General features: G+C 38.0%; 1 protein-coding gene across 10 annotated transcripts in view; it reads left to right on the forward strand.

Moving 5' to 3' along the window:
• The window catches only part of CACNA1C (calcium voltage-gated channel subunit alpha1 C), a 424,790-nt gene that overhangs the window by 247,355 nt on the left and 156,097 nt on the right, over window positions 1-21,338 (forward strand). For 8 of the 10 annotated variants that reach the window (XM_087935069.1, XM_087935074.1, XM_087935071.1 and 5 more), the window contains 3 exons: window positions 1,563-1,721; window positions 4,451-4,647; window positions 20,715-20,818. In XM_087935069.1, the coding sequence (XP_087791195.1) occupies window positions 1,598-1,721; window positions 4,451-4,647; window positions 20,715-20,818 (425 nt within the window). In that variant the 5' untranslated portion in view covers window positions 1,563-1,597. Of the gene's footprint in view, window positions 1-1,562; window positions 1,722-4,450; window positions 4,648-20,714; window positions 20,819-21,196; window positions 21,301-21,338 lie in introns of all 10 variants that reach the window. The other 2 variants (XM_087935068.1, XM_087935070.1) reach the window with 1 other exon arrangement.

The following is a 21,338-nucleotide window of genomic DNA, read 5'->3' on the forward strand; positions in this document are numbered from 1 at the left end:
GCATGAAAGTTAGTTGGGTGGCCTTGAGCCAATCACTCTCTTTTTGTCTAATTAACCCATCTCACAGGCTTGTTGTTATGGATAAACAGGAGGAGGGAGGAGTATTGGGTATGTTTGCCAGCTTGAGTTATATATACAAATTAAATACAATGTAAAGTGAATTATAAATGAGAAGGTTGGATAGGAAATAAGGAAGTCAAGAAAATGGATTGTTTCAAATGGGCCATTGAGATCTATGTGTTAGATAGAAAGAAAGTGCCTTTGACAGTATGCCAGCACTACATCAGTCCTAGTTTTACCATGCCAGCATTGAGTTTAAATACCTACTGTTAGCTTGTACCTTTAATAATATTGGTGCCATTACAAAGGAGAGCTGATGTCAAAACAAGCTGATTCTGTGAGGAATGTAGCATATCTCAATCTCATTTCATTTTTTTTTTAATTTAACAGCAGGCCAGATTACAGTAATCAGCTTGAAATGGAATATGGCAATATTTTGAATAATACTGTATATGCTTATTGTTATTGCTATTAATAATGCTTAGAGTATGAGATCCATGGCTCAGTTATTAATAAATTTTAAAATATAATCCAAGGAAAAAGTGAGTAAACCCATTCAGGCAGGAAGAAAGGCATATAATTGTTGGTCATTTCTGTGACTGTTAGATTCTATGTATTCCTATACTAATGATAAGGTTTATTACAATAACTTTTTTTATCTGTGAATGTCTAAATATTGCAAACAAGAGCACATTTACTTTGTTCCCCAAAGAATAATTTAGAGCTAATTTTCTAAAACCACCAAAACCTGCATCTCTGCTGTTATACTTCAGAATTGTCTAAGTAACAACTGATGTGGTATCCTTATTCAGTTAATTTTTGAATCAATTAATCTGAATTTATAGAAATACAGTATATTGTGTATCAGATTTGCTCTCTCAATTTTGGTACAGGATAAAAGATATAGGCAGTAGACAGTAATAACCAATCATCATAATTTCTAAAAACAGAAGGCAAGACAGTGTGTAAGACAGTGTGGCTTATAAACTAAATTTTTACCTGGTCCATCTATAAACCAGGACCCTTTGTAATATTTTTGTCCTTATTTCAGTTTAAAAAAATATTTTAGGTAGTAAAATAAAGAATGAGATAAATGTTAGACAATTCATTTAATTTGTAGACTAGATTCTACTGCTGAAACCATGCATGCACCCTTTTGTAAATAGAATAGATAACAAAATGTCTAGGAGATATCAAGTCCGATTTTAAATTCACAGATGAAGTTTGTCAGGTGCGAATAAGCATAGAAGAGTTTATTATTGATACCTGTACAAGAATCTGTTCAACCAATGGTCAAAGCTAAATTGGTGTTAGATAAAAGTCAATGGTATTCACAGGGGAATGGACTTGAGTCTCTTGTAGTACCACAATGACTCTAGACTTACAACTTTTTAAATTCCACCTTCCACCTCAGGCTACTGTTCTACAAAGGTTTGACCGCCATGTATTACATCCATTAACTATACTGGTTTGTTCTTATCATGCTATCTTTGTCATTGTAGGCCTTCAGGTGGTGTTAAATTCCATTATCAAGGCCATGGTCCCATTGCTGCACATTGCCCTTCTGGTGCTGTTTGTCATAATTATCTATGCCATCATTGGGTTGGAGCTCTTCATGGGAAAGATGCACAAAACATGCTACTTAACAGGGATTGCCACAGGTAAGTAACGTACTGAACTGAGCTCCATTTTGGCATAGCCTTTAACCTATGTGGAAGATGGAAGTAATGTGTAACAATGCCATGCAAACATGATAGTCAACTAACAACTTTACTTAATCTGGTTTGACCTCTTTGAATTCAAGGAGAAATTTCCTAGAAAGAAGGGATATTCTGTGGCAATATCCAAGCTACAGAAACTACTAGCAAATATTTACCATCTTTTAAACAGAAGTCGGACTATCCTTTTGATAAAGATTCTTTAAATAAGTTTTTAGTAGATGTTTGGAATTTGACTGAAACTTGATTTCTGAATTGGCAAATCAGGTGTATTTTTAATAAATTGAAGGTCTCCAGATGAATTTGGATTACTTCTATACACATTTACAAGCTCCCCGCCCCCCCCACATCACCTGCTACATCAGTTTGGAAATTTGCAAAAATTAATTGATTAGCTTTTTCATGGAAAACCTATTTATTTATTTATTTATTTGCCAATCACATTTCTATAGTATTTTCCATGAGGTGGGTCATTGCCATTGGCAATTAAGGTCTGAAATTCATCACAGGGACTTTGGCTTTGTCATTAGCTTACTGGTTTGGATTCAGATTGGCAATATTGAAGACAACAACTGTCATATTCTACTATTATGGTGGGTTACTGTTTATAATGTTAGCATTAATTGTTTACTTGTTATATTTATGCCCTGGAGGACTTTGACAGATTCCTGATGGCTTATATCCATAAAATAGAGACATATGAAAACACTTTAAACCAATAAAATAATTCTAACATAAAATGCAGCAGAAAAACACCATAATAATTATCAAGAAATAATAATACAAATGGTGATGGTTATTCTTCAGTATCCCAACACCCTCCATAATCATTCTGTTATGAAGAAGTCATTAATCTGATCTTTAAGCAGAAAAGAATATTGTCCAAAACATTGTCTGTAGGACTTTGCCCTCCTGACTTTCTGAAACCGGGGTGGGGGGCATACATTGGTGGATCAGAAGATTTGTTCTATGTGGAAAAGGCAGTTCTGCCAGCCCCTGGATCCAAGCCACATAGGACTTTATACAAACAGTATTTTGCATTGCATCAAGAAACCTATTAGTAATCACATAGGACTTTATAGGTTAAAAACAGTATTTTGCATCAGGAAACCTATTAGTAATCAGCAGCTTACCCAATACTGTTGTTATGCAACTCTCATTCAGCAATAAGACAGGGGCTGCATTTTGGACCAAGTACTCTTCCAAGGCAGCCCCACATGCAATTTATTGTGGTAATATAAGTGAGTGATGATAAGACTGTGAATAACCCAAGATGTCCACAGGGAATGATTTAAAAAAAGTCAAGTTGATAGCTGTGATGATGGGATCAAAGCTCTCCCTCTTTTTAATGTGCACTGCATGTGCAAAGCACTTTAAAAATGATGGACTCTCAATCCTACCATCAAAGCTGCCATCTTGGCTTTTTTTTATTATACCCTGCAGACAGCTTCAGTCACCAAACATTTCTTCTAGACTACATATAACCTATGTAGTCTAGAAGAGACGTTTGTAATTTGGTTGACTCTGTATTTGGAGACATAAATGTACCTGCCTTGTTTAATTTTAACTTCGACTTCTGTGTATTTTGTGAAAGGATTGCAACTGAGGGATGTGTGTTTTTATGTGTGTGCATGCACACATTACAAAAATACAAAATAAATGAACTGAGTCTTCTTTTTTTAAACAGCTCCCTTCCTCACACACAGGCATATATCTCTATTTCCTTCCACACTGACCTTTTCCTTTTCCCAAATGATCTAGTTGGTGGAGTAAAAACCAAGCTGGCTTTGTTGGCAGTCATAATGGCTGTGTGAGACATGAAGCAACCCAAACCGAAGCAGAGAATTTCATGAATGTGGCTTCAGAGTGCAACATCAAAACAGGCACCATCAGCAGATTGCTGTTTGTCTGTAAAACACCAATATCCAGAGAATTTTAGGATGGAGAAGGAGAGGAAGGAGGAAGAGAAGTAGAAAAGGAGAAGAGTGCAGCTGAAGTAACTACATCTAGCTTTTAATGATAGGATAGGATCTATAGTAATAATAGGAAAGGCCATAGGGTTACATTGTATAATTTTGAAGTCCTTTACCTAGAGAAAATATTGTCATAGTAAAACCAAAAAGCGTGTAACAAAATGCCCATTATAAAGTATTATTTCATCCCCAATAGCCGGAAGAAAAATTTAGGGATCATCCCCGGAGCAAATAATTTACTAAAAACAAATAGTCTTTTCAACAAATAAATCAATAAAAATTAAAATTACATTTAACAAAAGAATTTCCAGTTCCTGTTTCTAAATTGGCAATTTTTACCAAGAGTACCTAGACAGCTTTGTGTAGTCTTCATCAGCATTCCCCATCAAGCAAAAAAGATGATTTCTTTTTAAAATCATATCAAAAATTTTAAAGAGCGCTTTTACACTAAAAAAACCAACAACCCTCAACTTGCCTATTTACAAATCCAGAATTGCTTTTCTTTTGCATAAGTGATAACGCTTGATTTTGAATATGTCTTGTGTTTTGAGACACAGCGCAACACAATTGGTGACTTAAATCCCTTGTTTCCAATTGCAGCCCAAGAACTCTTTCCTTTACCACTTCATTGCACTATTTTAATTGTTTGATTGTTCTCTCTCTCTCTCTCTCTCTCTCTCTCTCTTTCCATTGTTTAAGATACACCTGCAGAAGAAGAACCTGCTCCCTGTGCGCCAGTATCTCAACATGGACGGCAGTGTCAGAATGGCTCTGAGTGTAGGGCCATATGGGAGGGACCCAAACATGGCATCACCAACTTTGACAACTTTGCCTTTGCCATGTTAACTGTGTTTCAGTGCATCACCATGGAGGGCTGGACAGATGTACTCTACTGGGTATGTATGAAATCAGTTTAAGGCAAGAAGATGCACCTCTCTTTTGCCATGTTCAGGACATGAGGTAGACATTGTTGTGCCATTGAGCTGCTTGCTGTATTGTTGCCATGCAAATCACTACCTAAACTGTTAAGTCAAACTAATGCAGTGCATTAAAGAGGTAGAATGATAGCCTCTTGCTGTTAGATACATTCCTTTCAACCTTAATTTTCTACTAACATGTCATTTGTTTGTTTTATGCATTTTTGCTGCATTCTTCCTAAAATTCTTACAAGATAAAGACCAAGGATAAAATCCAGTAACCAAATATATACTCAGCTTGGGCTTAATTTATTTTAGGGTAAAAAAAATTAGGTAAAGCACAGAAAAGAGTAAGAAATAGTGAGTCGAAGAAATTAAGTTGTGAGATTAAAAAAAAGAAAAAAAGAGAGAAATATAATGAAAGCTAGTTTACACTGCCATTTATTTTCTCTCATATTTTTCACATGTCTGCAATCTTGCTTCCACAGTGTCCATGTACTGATTCATACAATGCTTTGATTTTGAAACTTCCCAACACTCTGTTCCTAAGGCTTTATCCATCCAATCACAACTATCTCATTCAGGTTCTAAAATGTTATTTTGAATGAAATAATTATTCATCAAGCTTAGAACTGAGCAAAAATAACTTTAAAGTGAATGAGTTTCCTCAGCAGCATTTCCCAGTTGGGGGTATGGAGTGGTCTTTCAAGGTAGGCAAGATGGCAGGCACAACGTTATGAGGTAAATAAACCCCATTCACATCTTGTTTGTTTTCATTTTTTTTCTCACACACACACACAAAAAAAACACATGCAGGCACCACTCTCCTTATTGATGCCTTTTCTATGGTACGGCATAGGTTTCATTTAGACATGGCACTTATAATGAGTAAAAAAACAGAATTTCAAATAATATATGGATATTATATACTGTATATGATATATCTAGCCACCGAGATCTGACATAAGTGAGGTTGTTTCAGATCTCATTCCTTCTATCCCAATGTTTTTCAGCCTTGGCAATTCTTAGGAGTGTGGATGTCAACTCGCAGAATTTCTTAGCCAGCACGGGGAATTCTGGGAGTTGAAGTCCACTCATTTTAAAGTTGGCAAGATTGAAAACACTGTTGTACTCTCCACTCTGATGAGTCTCCAGGGTTAAAGAATTCTTCCTTTGGAGCAGGGGTGGGCAATAAATTTTTCTAAATTGACACATCAGAAACTGGGAGTGTTACAGAGGGACAAACCAACAAGCCTGTGAAGGTACTGCATGAATCTACATATGTACATTGGAAAAAAAATAGCAGTTGCCTTCAGAATGAAAGAAATGCACCGAGGCAAGACTGGGATAGCCAAATGGATGTGGCCTGAGGGCTGTAAAATGCTCAAGTATGCTTTAGAGTTTATGCAAAGGTTTTGCCCCAATATCCTTGTAGCATTGTGAAATATCCCAAGCTATACAGTGAAGATTGTGCTTTATCTAAAAAGGACACTGCTTAAGCAGCTGCCTTGATTGTATGTACAATTTGGCTCATCCTGTTGCTGAGTAGATAACAGCTTAAGAAAGATAGGAAACAAGCTTGAAGATCCAACAGAGCAGGTATAAGCATGCTGACCTGTAAAATTCCCCTCCCATTCTCCAACATCTTTGAAATTGCATTCTCAAGTTTCACTGGGAAAGCTTGAAACTGAAGCCTACAGTTGCCCTGGAAACTCCTGTCAGGAAATCAAATTGGGGAAGAAAATAGGCAATAGATATAATTTACTTTCCTGACAGCCTTGACATGTACTGTGAGCTTCTCTCATCCCTTTGCAACCCGTTGAAACCTACTGAACAAGATGCAGAGAGGAATGCTGTGGTATTGACACAAAGTCCCCCCACTTTTAAAAAAATGTTATAAGCAGAAATATCACCCCACAATTTTTGCCAGCTGTGTTTATGCTTTCTCACCCTTTATCTTTAAGAGTATACAGGCTTGAATTAGCACACGCAGAGGAATTGTCTGCTTTGCACAACACAGCTCTCTGCATGCTTCCTCTCCATGTATTTAATAAGGAAGAACCGGTGCTTTGTTTTGAGATTGGCTTGTTTAAAAGAAAAGAAGAAAATGAATCACAAATCAAATTTTGCATGGTTGTAAAATATGTAAATCAAGAAAAGAAAAAAAATGCATGCAATCACCGCTGATGAATTCCACCCATCTCTGTTAGAAAGAAATGAACGTCTTGGGTATCCATCTTTTATGCTAGTAATGTGTCACGAGGCTAAGACGATTGTTGCCAATTGGGGAGTAGGGCAGAATTGTTCATCTGCAAATATAATTTTGTTTCATTTTGTTTAGATTTCCAAGTGCCTACTGGGACTACAGTTTTTAAAAACATAGTCAAAATTATTCAGCAAGAGGTTTTTCCCCAAAACATATAGTATATTGTATCTTCTTCAAAGAGAACTAAATGCAATGGATTACTTATGGGTGAATATTGAACAAATGTGTTCCAGAAGTTAATTGGAAAAGAAGGTGCTTTTTACAGCTTAACTGTTAATATTCTACTTGTATCATAAGGATATATTTCAAAAAATATAGTTTATGCTTCCCCTACACACCAGAATCATAAACCATGGTTTGATGCTCCTGTGGGGAAATAAAAGGAAATTGGTTTTCCCCAAATGAGAGAACGATTGCAATGAACTTCCTGAGGAGCATGGTATTTCATGCTTATTCCAGGCGTGTTCACTTGATTTAAACCATGGTTTCATTACAATTATAACAAAACAAGACATTTCTGTGACTTGACTTAATAATAACAAGAAAAAGAAATTCCTATCTGGTGTCCTGCGAAGGGAAGGATGTCTTCAATATTCTTCACTTTTCTCTTTACTATATGCTATATTATTTTACTCCCTTCCAATTCTTTTCCAAGCTGATCCTTTCACTCTTAACAGGAAAATAATTTGGGTGCCAATATGGAAGGCTGTGTGTTGATGACAATAGTGGATATTTATTCCAAAAGACAGCAAACCAAGGTGTAAGGAGAGATCATAATTCAATGGAGATGCTGACAGGTTATGTGGGAGGTCTGCAAGGTGTGATCAAAGAAGACCCACATAAAAAGAGACAGAATTTCAAACACACCTTTGTGGCTTCCATCTTGACCTTTTTTTCCAACCGTACCCCAGAGCAGTATTTCTCAATGTCAGCAGCTCTAAAACAGTTCTGACCAGTTCTGGAGAACTGGTAGCAGAAATTTTGAGTAGTTCGGAGAACCGGCAAATACCACCTCTGACTGGCCCTGCCCCCATCTATTCTCTGCCTCCCGAGTCCCTGCTGATTGGCTGGGTCTTCTTTTGTTGTCCTGCACAGGAGAACGGAGCTGGAAAGCAGGTTAATGGGGTGGGGAGGGAATGGGATTCTGCAGTATCCTTCCCCTGCCACGCCCACCAAGCCATGCCTATAGAGCCGATAGTTAAAAAAAATTGAATCCCACCACTGTCTAAGATGTGTAGACTTCATTGCCCAGAATTCCCTGCTAGCTTGAGTTGAGTTGAACTCACCACACCTTAAGAATTGCCAAGGTTGAGAAACACTATCCAGGGAAATCCCCAGGAGGTCATAGCTTTGTTGAGTCCATATTTAATTTTCAGTACCTCCCATTAAGAGGAACATTTTGCAGGTGATGGGAAGGATTTCCAGGTTCACGCCTTGGGAAATGTTTTCCTCCATTGGATTACACGGAGATAAATAATTCAGGGAAGCATCTTTATTCTTACTAGCTGTATATATATTTGTGTATGGCTAATACTCAAATGGAGGCTAAAACATATTAATAACAGTTGCAGGAATTTGGATACGTCTAGTTTAATTAAGAGGGACACAGTGGCACAGTGGCTAAGACGCTGAGCTTGTCAATCAGAAAGGTAGACAGTTTGGCGGTTCAAATCCCTAGCGCCGCAGCTTTTGCCAACCTAGCAATTCGGAAGCATGTAAAAATGCAAGTAGAAAAATAGGGATCACTTTGGTGGGAAGCTAGCAGTGCTCCATGCACCTTCGGCGTTTAGTCATGCCAGCCACATGACCATCGAGATGTCTTTGGACAGAGCTGGCTCTTCGGCTTTGTAACAGAGATGAGCACCACCCATTAGAGCCAGAAACGACTAGCACATATGTGCAAGGGGAACCTTTAATTTACCTAGTTTAATTAAAAGAAAAACTAGGTGTAACTTAATAGCAGTGTTCCAATATCTAAGAGATGCTCTCCAAGTATGCCCATAACTTTATGTGTCTACTATTGTCATCTATATATTGAATAATGTAGGAATTTGAATTTGAAACAAAAAATAGCTAAATGTAAAAAGCCACTAGAATTCTCTTGCTTAAAAACATCATGGACACATTATAGTCTCTAAAAGTCACTCTTGATTCTTTGGTCAACTGAATAAATTATGGTTAACCTAGATCTATGGGGGGGAAATATCAGACCTTATAAATGAGAAGAGACATTGCTAGTACTGTATTTGTGATCCAATATTGGAAATGTAGAGAGCCACAATAAGATTCAAGAAAACTTATCAAGCTTTCATTTTTGTCTCTTTCCCCACAATGCATGCAGCGATCTATATAAGACAATATATAGTCTATACATTGGTGAACCTTTACTAAGAGAAAAATGAGGAAAAAACTGTTGCAAGTTTCTAAAACTTAAAGACATTCACTTGCTGAGAACAAATGACAAACTGCCACTCTATGATTGCCAAGAAACCGACATGGACATGTCAGTACAGTCACTTGGACTCAAGCCAACTTAATCCAAGCTGTAGCCAACAATAAATATATTATCTATCATGTTCATCCTATACCCACAAAATACTCTTGAAATCAGATTTACCTAGTCAGCCTCCTGCACCATGATGGGGGGGGGGGCGTTTTTGTCCTCCCCGTGCTCTGGAGGCTTTTCTTGAGCCTCCAGGAGGGTAAAAATGGCCTCCCTGGGCTCCGGAAGATCTCTGGAAGCCGGAAACAGGCCCATTTCTGGCCTTCCTGAACTTCTGGGAGGCCTGTTTATCACCCTCCCCGAGCCTCCGCACGCACCCTGCACTTCCCTGCATCCAAAACAGGTCACATGGGGACTCCTGGGAGGGGACAGGGGGGATGGGAGGGGCAGGGCCAGGGGTTCTCTGAACTGTGCAGAATCTTAGCTGGGACTCTCCCGAACCCCCGTGAGCCCCCAGCAGCCCAACCCTGGTTAGAATGCAGTACTGCAGGCTACTTCTGCTGATCACTGGCTGCCAGCACTTTGGCAGTTTGATTCTCACTGGCTCAAGGTTGACTCATCCTTCCATCCTTCCGAGGTGGGTAAAATGAGGACTCGGATTGTGGGGGGCATTAGGCTGACTATAAACCACTTAGAGGGGGCTGTAAAGCACTGTGAAGCGGTATATAAGTCTAAGTGTGATTGCTATTGCCTAGCATTGGAAATTCTGATCCCAACTGTGGATGTAAGTGAAGGACTGCCTGTACTTATAATGTGCTTGGGGAATTACTAGATGGCCCAGCAGCTTTTATGCTATAAATGAAAAGTTTGAAAATAACATTACTAAACAGGATGGAAAATTGCAAGCTTATTTTACTGCGTATCATTGTTATTGTCAAATATTCAAATTGGTTATGTAGATCACTGCATAGTATACACATTTGTGCTATTGCATATATATATATATATATGTTTTCTTAAGTTTTCGCGGGTACTTACATGTATGGAATTCGGCTTTGCTCGGGATATATATATATATATATATATATATATATATATATATATATATATATATATATATATATATATATATATAGTAGTATTTTCAGTTTGGGGAAATACGGTAAAAACCTGGGACTCAGGGGATAAAGCAGCATTATAGAAAAGCCAGCAAATCTTCATCTTAATTAGCAACCACGTCAAAAGTAAATATTCCTGGATTTTTAATCAATGGTATTTGGAGATTCAGAATCCTAAATAAATAATCATTTCTTGCTTGTAGCTATACTTTATATTTTTAGAATGGATTCTAAAACTCTTAAGAAGACAAAAGGAGTTTTAAGTAACCAAAATTGATAAGCAGCATAGACACAAACATAGTAATTTGTATAACAGGTAAGGAAGGAATACTCAAGCTTCCTGTGTAAATAACCTTTGAGTTGATGGATAGCACTTTTCGGAAGAAACGATGCAGAGAAGGAAGTAATCTTTTGTATTAAAAAGTATTACACTTCCAGCCAAGATAACCTGCTAGGCAAATAAAATATAAGCAAATTCATTTTGAAGATTTTTCTGACTCTGCAGGTCAAATGGATAAACATTAGAATTGTGGGGACATAACACAAGATAAGAAAATCTAATTCTAAGAAAACTCAAAACACAATTCAGTTGAAGCAACAATATGTATCTCTGAATATCACATTTTATAATACAATAACATTATATGTGAAAAAGAATATATTGCAAAAGCATGGACATCAGCCTTGCAACTAAAGGTTGGTTAGTCCACTTTATCGTGTTCCCTATAGCTGCCTAGAATTACAGATAACAGATAATCAGAGTTGGAAGGGACCTTATAAGTCATCTAGTCCAACCCTCCCACCCAAGCAGGAGACCCTACACCATTTCTGACAAATGGCAGTCCAATCTCTTCTTGAAAGTCTCAAGTGATGGCGCTCCCACAACTTCCGAGGGCAAGCTGTTCCATTGGTTGATTGTTCTCACTGTCAGAAAGTTTCTCCTTGTTTCCAGGTTAAATCTCTCCATGTTCAGTTTCCATCCATTATTCCTTGTCTGGCCGACAGGCGCTTTAGTAAATAGCTTGACCCCTTCCTCCCTGTGGCAGCCCCTCAAATAGTGGAAGACTGCTATCATGTCTCCCCTGGTCCGTCTCTTCACTAGATGAGCCAAGCCTAGTTCCTGTAACCGTTCTTCGTATGTTTTAGCCTCCAGTCCCCTAATCATCCTGGTTGCTCTTCTCTGCACTCTTCCTAGATTCTCAACATCTTTTTTATAATGTGGTGACCAAAACTGGATGCAGTTCTCTAGGTGTGGTCTTACTAAGGCTTTATAGAGTGATATTAGTACCTCACTTGATCTTGATTGTATCCCTGTCTTAATGCAATTTAGGATTGCATTAGCTTTTTGTGTGTGCGTGAAAGTTGTGAATTGTGAAAGTTGGACTTTAAAAAAGCAAAACAGGAAGAAAATTGACTCGTTTGAGTTGTGGCTCTGGAGAAGACTCTTGCATACAGGTAGTCCTCCACTTACAATTCGTTCAGTGACTGTTCAAAATTACAACAACACTGAAAAATGTGACTTATGATCATTTCCCACATTTATGACCATTGTAGCATCTCAGAGAAGAGAAGAGAAGAGAAGAGAACAGAACAGAACAGAACAGAACAGAAGAGAACAGAAGAGAACAGAAGAGAATTCTTTATTGGCCAAGTGTGACTGGACACACAAGGCATTTGTCTTGGTGCAAATGCTCTCAATGTACATAAAAGAAAAGATACATTCATCAAGAATCATAGGTCACTTAATGATAGTCATAAGGTACAATAAGCGATCAAATCATACTAGGAAACAATATAAATCGTGAGGATACAAGCGACAAAGTTACAGTCATACAGTCACAAGTGGGAGGGGATGGATGATAAGGAGTGATGAGAAGATTAATAGTAATAGTAGTGCAGACTTTGTAAATAATTGGACAGTGTTGAGGGAATTATTTGTTTAGCAGAGTGATGGCATTCGGGGAAAAACTGTCCCTGCATCTAGTTGTTCTGGTGTGCAGTACTCTATAGCATCATTGGTGATGATACCACCGACACCACCGAATGGATAATATTATCATCGTATATACTATATATCACTGCCAGTCTGGGCATAGTATAGGTCCCTTCTATGGAAGACTCAATGCCCTTTTTCTGGCTTTTTCCATCAAAGCTGATGATGGGCCTCCAGGGAGTCCTGCTGTGGATGGATCCCATGGGTTTAATGCTCCACTGCTGTTGAGTTACTTCCTGGTCTCACCACCCTCTTTTCCTTTGTGGCTTTAGTTGTTGCAGCTGCCTGAAATGTGCACTTTGCGCATGTGCAGAGGCTTTCCTACTCACCTCCTGCAATCCCTGTAGCTTCAACAGCTGACGAGTGGCAATCTGCTGTGCCGCCAAAACAGCTGCACTTCAAAAGCAGGGAATAAAGAACAGTATGGGAGCCAAAGTGGGCGGGTGGGCCCAAAAGCAGAATGGTGGAGAGAACCAGTTCAGTCTCTGCTGATCTTCGGCGCTACCGGTATACCAGAACTGGGCCAAACCAGTAGAATAACACCACTGGGACGGCTGCTCTAAGATGATAGTAAAGCTCTGTTTTTCACAGATGTTTTCAGATCTGATAGCTATGCAGGTGAATACCTGTGGTGTAATGCTTTGTTTAGGAGTTCTGCCCATCAGGAACCCTTGTTAATCCATGGATCAGCTGAACGTTCTTTGGTTAATTCTCTGCAATTTTACCAGGGTTTTTCCTGTCTTGCCTTGTTTCGCTTTGAAAAGTAGTTGTAGTGACAGAAAATATAGCTCCTCTCTAATTCTCCTGTAGCTATTGCTGGCAGCTGGCAGGGTGCCAAATTATCTTGCTGACATGCTGACTTTTTGTTTTTAATTTCTTGTCCTTAAAGGAGAGTGTCTACCTAAGTTTAATCTATCTAGATAAATTGCCTTTACATAAGGTAGTAAATTGACAATTATTATTATTATAAGTACATATATAGCATCCCAATGCCGGTTATTATTTTTTTAAAAAAGAAAAAAACATGCCCATGTCTTTCCCTATGAATTCAAGCAGTGGGTGTCATTGGTTTGAAATATATTATGCAAAGTAGCATCTTCCCCTTTAATGGATAGCATTTAATTGCACTGGGTTGCTCATTGCTCTTGTAATGACTGTTATCCTGCTAATGACTGTCATCCTGCAAAGGTTAAACTACCATATAATGAAGGAACCAAGGAAAGGCCTAAACAATTAAAGCAAGTCTTGCCAAAAAAAAAAAAAAGAGTTTAATCTCTGATGTTGTTATCTACTTTATAAGCAAAATCTCATTCATTTTCTTGCATACCTTAAACTGTAACTCATTTGTGCCTTGGGTAACTGTAACTGCAAAGCAGGCTCTTTTTAGTTTTGTATTCACAGTCACACTAATTCCAAGCATATTTGTTTATTTATTCGGGCCTTTGAATCACACTGTTGAATCCTGATGACCGCCTGGACTAGTCGCTACAGGTTTTTTGGCAGGATTTCATAAGTGGTTTGCCATTGCCTCTTTCCTAGGGCTGAGAGGGAGTGACCGGCCCAAGGTCATTCATCTGCTTCCTGCCTAAGAACTCCAAATTTCCCAATTTCTAGCCTGGTGCCTTAATAACTAGACTACACTGGCTCTCAAGCATATTTGTCTTGAAAGTTACAACTCAGAAATTCTCCCTATTCCCATCTTGATATATCCCAATATGGTCTGTACAGCTTGTTCCTATATAAGTATGTTTAGATCTGAAATTTAAGGATATTGATATTAATTGGAGCTAGAATGTTATACCAGTAGAGTCTTAAGCTGGAGTACATTATTTGTGGAAATAGCCATCCAGTTTGGCAGACAAATTCACGTGATGTTGCCATAAGAGCTTAATTTTTTTTTAGATTAATTATTGCCCCTGGGCTCTAGGAAACAGTGTTCTTTATTAATCGGTTTAAATCTTTGGGGGGGAAATCTAATTCTGCAAACTAGAACAAAGAAGATTCACCAAAATGGCTGCATCTTTATAGATTTAATGTGGTGTCACACATCCTCCTGCCTCTGTTACATCGAAAACATCCGTTAAAGAAACAAACTTCTGATTTTCAACACTTCATGCTACTCCTGGATAGACTGAAAAGGCAAAATATTTGAATCTTCAAATAGCCATATAAAATGTAGATAAATTTCAGCCACAAAGATAGTCCACATAATCTAATTTCATTACAAATGGCAAAATCAACAGCAAGGTGCTGTTCCTATCTTGTCATTCACAAGATACAATTGTAGATTATAGCAGAAAATATCCACCCATTATATGAATGGATGATTTTTTTTATTAAAGCCAAAGGTTACCAGCTTAACGTAGCTTCCAAGAGCAAAATGTCCAGATAACAATGCAATACATAAGAATAGTATCATAAGAACAGTGAGATTATATATTAAAACTGGTGAAAGAGATGAATGGCCAGCTTGCTAGCATCCCTCATTATCTGTTGCAATACTTCACATGCTGCCATGCAAAAAATTACTGTATTTTAGGTTGTAACAGGCAGTCTTTCTGTAGGAAATGGGTGAAAAGTATTTATTTGGGTGGAGCTAACCATGTACATTTGTGATGCTAAAGTCTGCTTCTGCTTTTGGAACGGCTTCCTCTTGTGATTAAAATAATTTGAATTATAAGAAAGTAGAATATTAAGACTTGCTATACATCCAGTGAATGCAGATTGGATTATCTCTGTGTAATAAATCTAATGCACTTTGGTAAATTTTATCAAGAAACAGCTGGTCCAATCCTGGACATATTCATACTCGAGAATGCAACCATTAGACATACTTGGTGTGTTCCAGAATTTTTCTGAGAGTTCTTGCTCAGTTCCTGGAGGTATGTCAGCGTGCTTGAAGTTTACTGTCTGCTCCAACAGCAGATCAATACTGCAAAAACGTGCAGCAGCTTTAAGTGAATATGATAGCATGATTGAGCTATTGCAAGAGATCCTCAGTGGAGTGGAAAACTTTCCATTTGATGATGCTAAAACCCAACAAAGTACAACAACTGAAGACAACATCACAGAAAGGGGATATGTCACAGAGTCCTTCATGCTCTATTGCTTGCTTCCATTTGCGTTTTCAATGTTCTGCTTCTCACTCTCTGACTCACTGTTTTCCTTTGAAAGGCATAAGCAAGCTACTAAATGCTCGTTTGCTAGATATTCATCTTTTTACAAGTGACAGTCTGGTGGCAATTTTGAGTAGTGTTTTTTAGTCTAATTGGACAGCCCTGTCTTTTCACACTTGAATTGCGCTTACACATATTAGAGGTGATTATAAGTGATCCTGGCATCCTCAGGATTATTTCCAGATATGTCATAGATGTGATGACCCAGGTTGTGACACAAAGGCAACGCAGTCACATAAGTAAGAACAGTCCCTTTAATACCTCCAACTTTGCCCCCAATGTCCAGTTACCTTTGGCTGGAGAAAAACCTCTCCCAAGAACAGTCTTTAAGCGGAGGAAATTCAGTCCGAAAACAAAGTAGATATAAACTGTAAATAAAAATCCACACAAACCACACTGCAGCAATTAACTGGACAGGGCAGGATAAGGAATTGCAGACTTCAAAAGCCAACAAAACACACACAGTTGGGAAGACTCCAGGAACCCAGATAAGCCTCAACCATAAAAGATAACTCACAATTTGCTTCCAACAAGTTGCTGTGTGCAGCTTCCCTTTGTGTTCCCAGCTGCAGCAAATGAAGGGAATCAGGGCCCTTTCCTCCTCTGTAAGCCACACAACTCACGTTGCTCTCTTCTCTGTTCCTCCTTGCATGCCCTAGGATGAAGAGGGGATGGGCCTGGATCTTCCTCTGAATTCCCTCTGCCTTGCTCTACCTCTCCCCTGCTCTGCCTAGCCAGACTTTGCCCTTCCACAGTTTCTTCCATAGCCAAAGGAGCCATACTCCCACTCCCTGTCAGCTGCTCAGCCTCCACCTCAGAATCAGATTCTGACAGGGGCATGACAATAGAACTTTTGCAATTGTCTATCATGGTCTTTCTTAACCCTTATCTGGGTGATCTCTCCCAATGTAAAAAAAATCCCCACAAGAATCTCTGGCACTTGATTCAACTTCTGCTGTTTCATCATTGGAAAAAAATGGTGGGTTTGTGCCATCTTAAAAGCAATGGGATCTCAACAAATTCAATTCTTTCATGAAATTTCAGGGAGATTATATGGTTTGTGGTTAATCAAGCTCGTGATATACCCACAGACAATTAATCAAGAGTTTCTACTCAGACTTTAACCTATGATTGGTTTTCTTCAAATGATCATCTGGATAGCAACACACACTGCCTGATCAACTTGCAGGGATATTTAATAGGCACCCTAATTTCCCAGAAATAGTGGTGGAGCTCTCGCCTCACAATCAGGAGGCTGTGAGTTTGATCCTAGGTAGAAGCTAATATTTGGAATAGACTCTCCTGCTCTAGCAGGGGATTGGATTAGATGACCTACAAGGTCCCTTCCAACTCTGTTATTCTATGATTCTATGACATGTTGAGTCAATCTTGAGAAACATAAGAGAGAGTGGAAGTTCTGTAAATCACTAGAGTTCCCACCTAGAGCTCCAGAGATGTGGAGAATTCCTTGTGGAGACTCTTAGTAGGTTTGTTTTGTTCTTATGCCTTCAAGTCACTATTGACTCCTAATGATTGACTGGATTAGTCCCTGCAACTTTCTTGGAGAGATTTCTAAAGTGGTTTGCCATTGTCTCCTTCCTAGGGCTGAATGGAAGTGATTGGCCCAATATCATCCAGCAAGCTTACAGTTACTCACAGTTTTCCAATTTCTAGCCTGATACCTTAATCACTGTATCAAACTGGCTCTCCTCTTAGGATGTATTGAAGCATACATATGAAGCACAAAAAAGAAAACATTTGAAAAGTATCTGAGATCAACCTGTTCTTATGGATAACTATTTTTATGGAATAGCAAAAGCGATTTCCTGTTTTTTCTGCTACTATGGCTATTATTCATCTTTAATATTCTGATAACTATACAAATATGCTGGGCAAAAAAAATGATTTTAATGCCAGAGGAATTTTTTTTTGTTGCTTTTCATACTCCCCTAATAGACAACTTGGTTTTCTGGCCATTCATTAAGGTCAGCAGGAAATGTCTTTTTCTCTCCTTTTCTCCTATCTTCTCATAAAATTGTTGTAAATGTGCACAAAAACCTTGGTTGTAGCACTCAGAATGTGAGATTGTCTGCTCCAGGTTATCCATCTATCTCTTTCCCCACCTCCACCCACTACCCATTGGCGTTCCAAAATTGACTTTAACAAGTGGTTGCATTGTGATCTCTTTTGCTGTGTTCCTTGGTTTTAATGCCGTAAGTGTATTTTTCCTGTGCTTTTAAAAAGAAACAACAGTAGATGATATGTATCTCAAGCGCAAAAGCCAGATCAAAATCTCATACCTAAGAGTAATAGTTTACTGTAGTACAAACAAGAATGCAAACTGTGTAAGTGAAAATAATGAAATCCATCCCAAACTTAACATTTGCTTCAACCAATTCCATTATTTGAAACTGAAATTGAATTCTTTATTGTAATTGTATACACAGTATACACACAACGAAATTCACATAACACCCAGAGACCAAACTCAACATGCACATACACAGGACAATCCCCAAACACTTCCCCATCTGCCAAAATTCCCTGCCTCCTAAAAACACACAAGCATCCACAAAACAAACCAAGTAATACTGTCCAACAGCTCACTGATGGTGGTCCTTAAGTTCATTGTTAAGTGCAAGTATAGGTCTGGGATAAAAACTATTCAGAAAAAGTGTGGTACAAGTTTTAATTGTTCTGCATCTTCTGACAGAAGGCAACAGTTCATAAATTGTGAGCAGGATGGGAAGAGTCTCTGAGAATGTTGTGCAACTTCCTTAAACAGCGAAATGTGAAGATGTCATCCAGGGCTGGTGGCTGGAGCCCAATGATATTCTGGGCAGTTTTAATGATGCTCTGTAGAGCTTTTTTGTCTGCTACAGACAACTATACAAGATTATAGTACAACCATACTATACAAGAATGCTGTATGTCAGGACACTCTCAATGGTGTTGTGGTAGTAGGACAGAAGTAGATGCTGAGATTAAAGATTAAAGACAGTCCAGTGAGATTGGCATTGCCAGTAAGCAAAATCCACAACTACATATCTCACCTTATAATTCTGTTGGTTGGTAAATAATGTAACATTCCTATTGGTGTCCTGGCCTTTTTTAAAAATACCGAATTTATGGATGTATTAGCAGAAGGCACAAAATATGTGTGTTCTGTGACTGAAGACAGAAAACAAGTTTAGAAGGACAAGATTTATAGGCACCCTGTACTCACTCTAACCCTTGAAAGCATTACTACACCAATTTTGGTTGATTACAGTCTAGTGGTTTTCTATATTATTAAAAAATATTTGTTCACAGGGAGTGCCTGTGAAGCCTGGAAATAGCAGAATGGGAAATCTTCCTCTGCTTCTGAAACTTCCAGTTTATGTTAAGAAGAATGGAAAGTATGCTAATGTTGTTTTCTCTGTATTTTTTCTGCTTAGCACACATTGGCAGTCATAATTTTTATTTAGCGACAGAAATAAAGAGTAGAGGGATAAATGCACCAAATTCAAAATTGGCTTATGCGATGGGTACATATAACATAGCTACTTCGGTCACCATTTGTTCATCCCTGCTCCATCCCTGGAATGACTTGCTTGCACCTGAGAACTCTGTGTTGGCCCACCATGGTAAAAACTCTTTCTGATAGTGCTTTTCTTTCCTATAAAATACTTGCAAGATTCTGTTATTTGTAGCTCATCTCAATCAATACATTCTAGTTTTCCTGTTGATTTGATATTCCATTCTGATTTATCTGATGGGGGGGGTAATATTGCATGAGAATGCGCTAATGCATCTTAGGGCCATGTTTAATGCAACGTTAGCCAAGAGAAAAGTTGTTTTATGTTTTTGCTATTCAGCAGGACACTCTAGTTACCAGTCACACAGTACTATGATTTTCCCAATTCTTTGTTTTCCATTATAAAAGGAATCTCCAATGATACAAACATTTCCACAGAATATCAGTATTCATTGTTCATAATAGTTTTAGATGCTACCCCTTAAGAGTGTTGTCTTTAAATCCATGGAAATTGAAGGAATAAGTCAGTTCAGTTGCCATATTGATCATATGTTTCTATAAAATAGAGACAGGATTTTACATTTGTACCCTAAAAAGAAATTCAAAGAAAAGTCAAATTTTACTTTTCTTTTAACAACCAAGAAACTGGTGTTGAAACTGGGGAAAGATATGTTTTGCTGGATTTGTGTGGCGCCTGAAGCCATTATGATTTGTAATTTCCTCATAATGCTGGACCTGATGTGAAGTATTATTAAAAGTTCAATGATATATATTGTATTAAGCTAGTAAATCATATAGGAATTATTGGAGGATATTGATAAATGTTTTGGATTGGCCCCTTTCAGGCCAAAAGGAAATGTTTTTAAAATATATGTAAATGTATCCTTTGGAAAAAGGAAACCTGACAAAATTACAAATACTGTAATTTTTAAAATGTATGTACAGAATATGCTGTAATGTGAAGAGACTGGCTATTTCGAACATCATATTTTCATAATTTGAAGTTCTCACTTAAGGACATTATTAACAGTAAAAATAGCAATCATTGTGTCAAAAGAAAGCTCTCCAATGAACCACAGTTAAACTCACCATTAAGAAACTGACTTTAAAAAAAATTAAAACAACAATATCAAGATTTCTCTTGTTTATTATTATTTTCTAATATATTACATTAAGCTATATTAACCTACTGAATATTTGTGGTGCATTATTTATCAGTTGTGGTCTATTTTTTTTAAACTTCCAGAAATGAATTTTTATTGGTAAGAGGCATCTCTTTTTCCTTATTTAAATAAAGACATGCACATAAGAATGCTTCCAGTTCTATAATGTGATTGAACCTTCATGCACACTTTCTGATCTCCCATAACGTCTTGAACCACGAGATCTTCAAAATAACTCAAAATAAATAACAACTATAACATTTCCAACTCTCCGAGTCAGATAGATAGGCCTGATATGTAAGCCCTGTCTTCTCTTCCTAACCATTTCTGCTCTCTGTCTCTGTCTTCTAACTATCCTCCATCTTTCCAGATGCAGGACGCTATGGGCTATGAGTTACCCTGGGTGTACTTTGTCAGTCTGGTCATCTTTGGATCCTTTTTCGTTCTTAATCTGGTTCTTGGTGTGTTGAGCGGGTAAGCTGTTAGTTTTGGTGTTTTCTTCTCCTCATGCTGCAGGGCAAGACTCCAGAGCTCAGGATCCTTCCAGGTCATTAAGCTTCCTAGCTTATCATAAACCCAAGCAAAGAGTCTGTTTAATGAAAATGTGCATATCATTAATATGCCTAAGGGCAGTCACATTACAGTAGGACTATACAATAATAACTCCATCAGGAGTGGAGAACTTAAAAAATTGGTGCACTCCTACACACAAGGCTCCTCTCTCGCCTTGTCTTCATAATTGACTCATTCAACATTTAAATTCAGTGCTGGTGGCTGAGGGTCCCTTCAACTGGAGACTTGCAATGCACAGGGAATTAACTTTTCTTACTAATTATCATTCCACTCTTCCAGGTCAATGATGCCATAGGAAGGGAGTGGCCCTGGATCTATTTTGTTACACTAATCATCATAGGCTCATTTTTTGTACTTAACTTGGTTCTCGGTGTACTTAGCGGGTAAGCAATAAAAAGGAAAAAAAGGTTTTTCAATTGTA

The sequence above is a fragment of the Pseudonaja textilis genome, chromosome 5 (genome assembly GCF_049901715.1).
Source record: "Pseudonaja textilis isolate UNSWEBS1 chromosome 5, rPseTex1.2, whole genome shotgun sequence".
NCBI classification, from domain to species: Eukaryota; Metazoa; Chordata; class Lepidosauria; order Squamata; family Elapidae; genus Pseudonaja; species Pseudonaja textilis.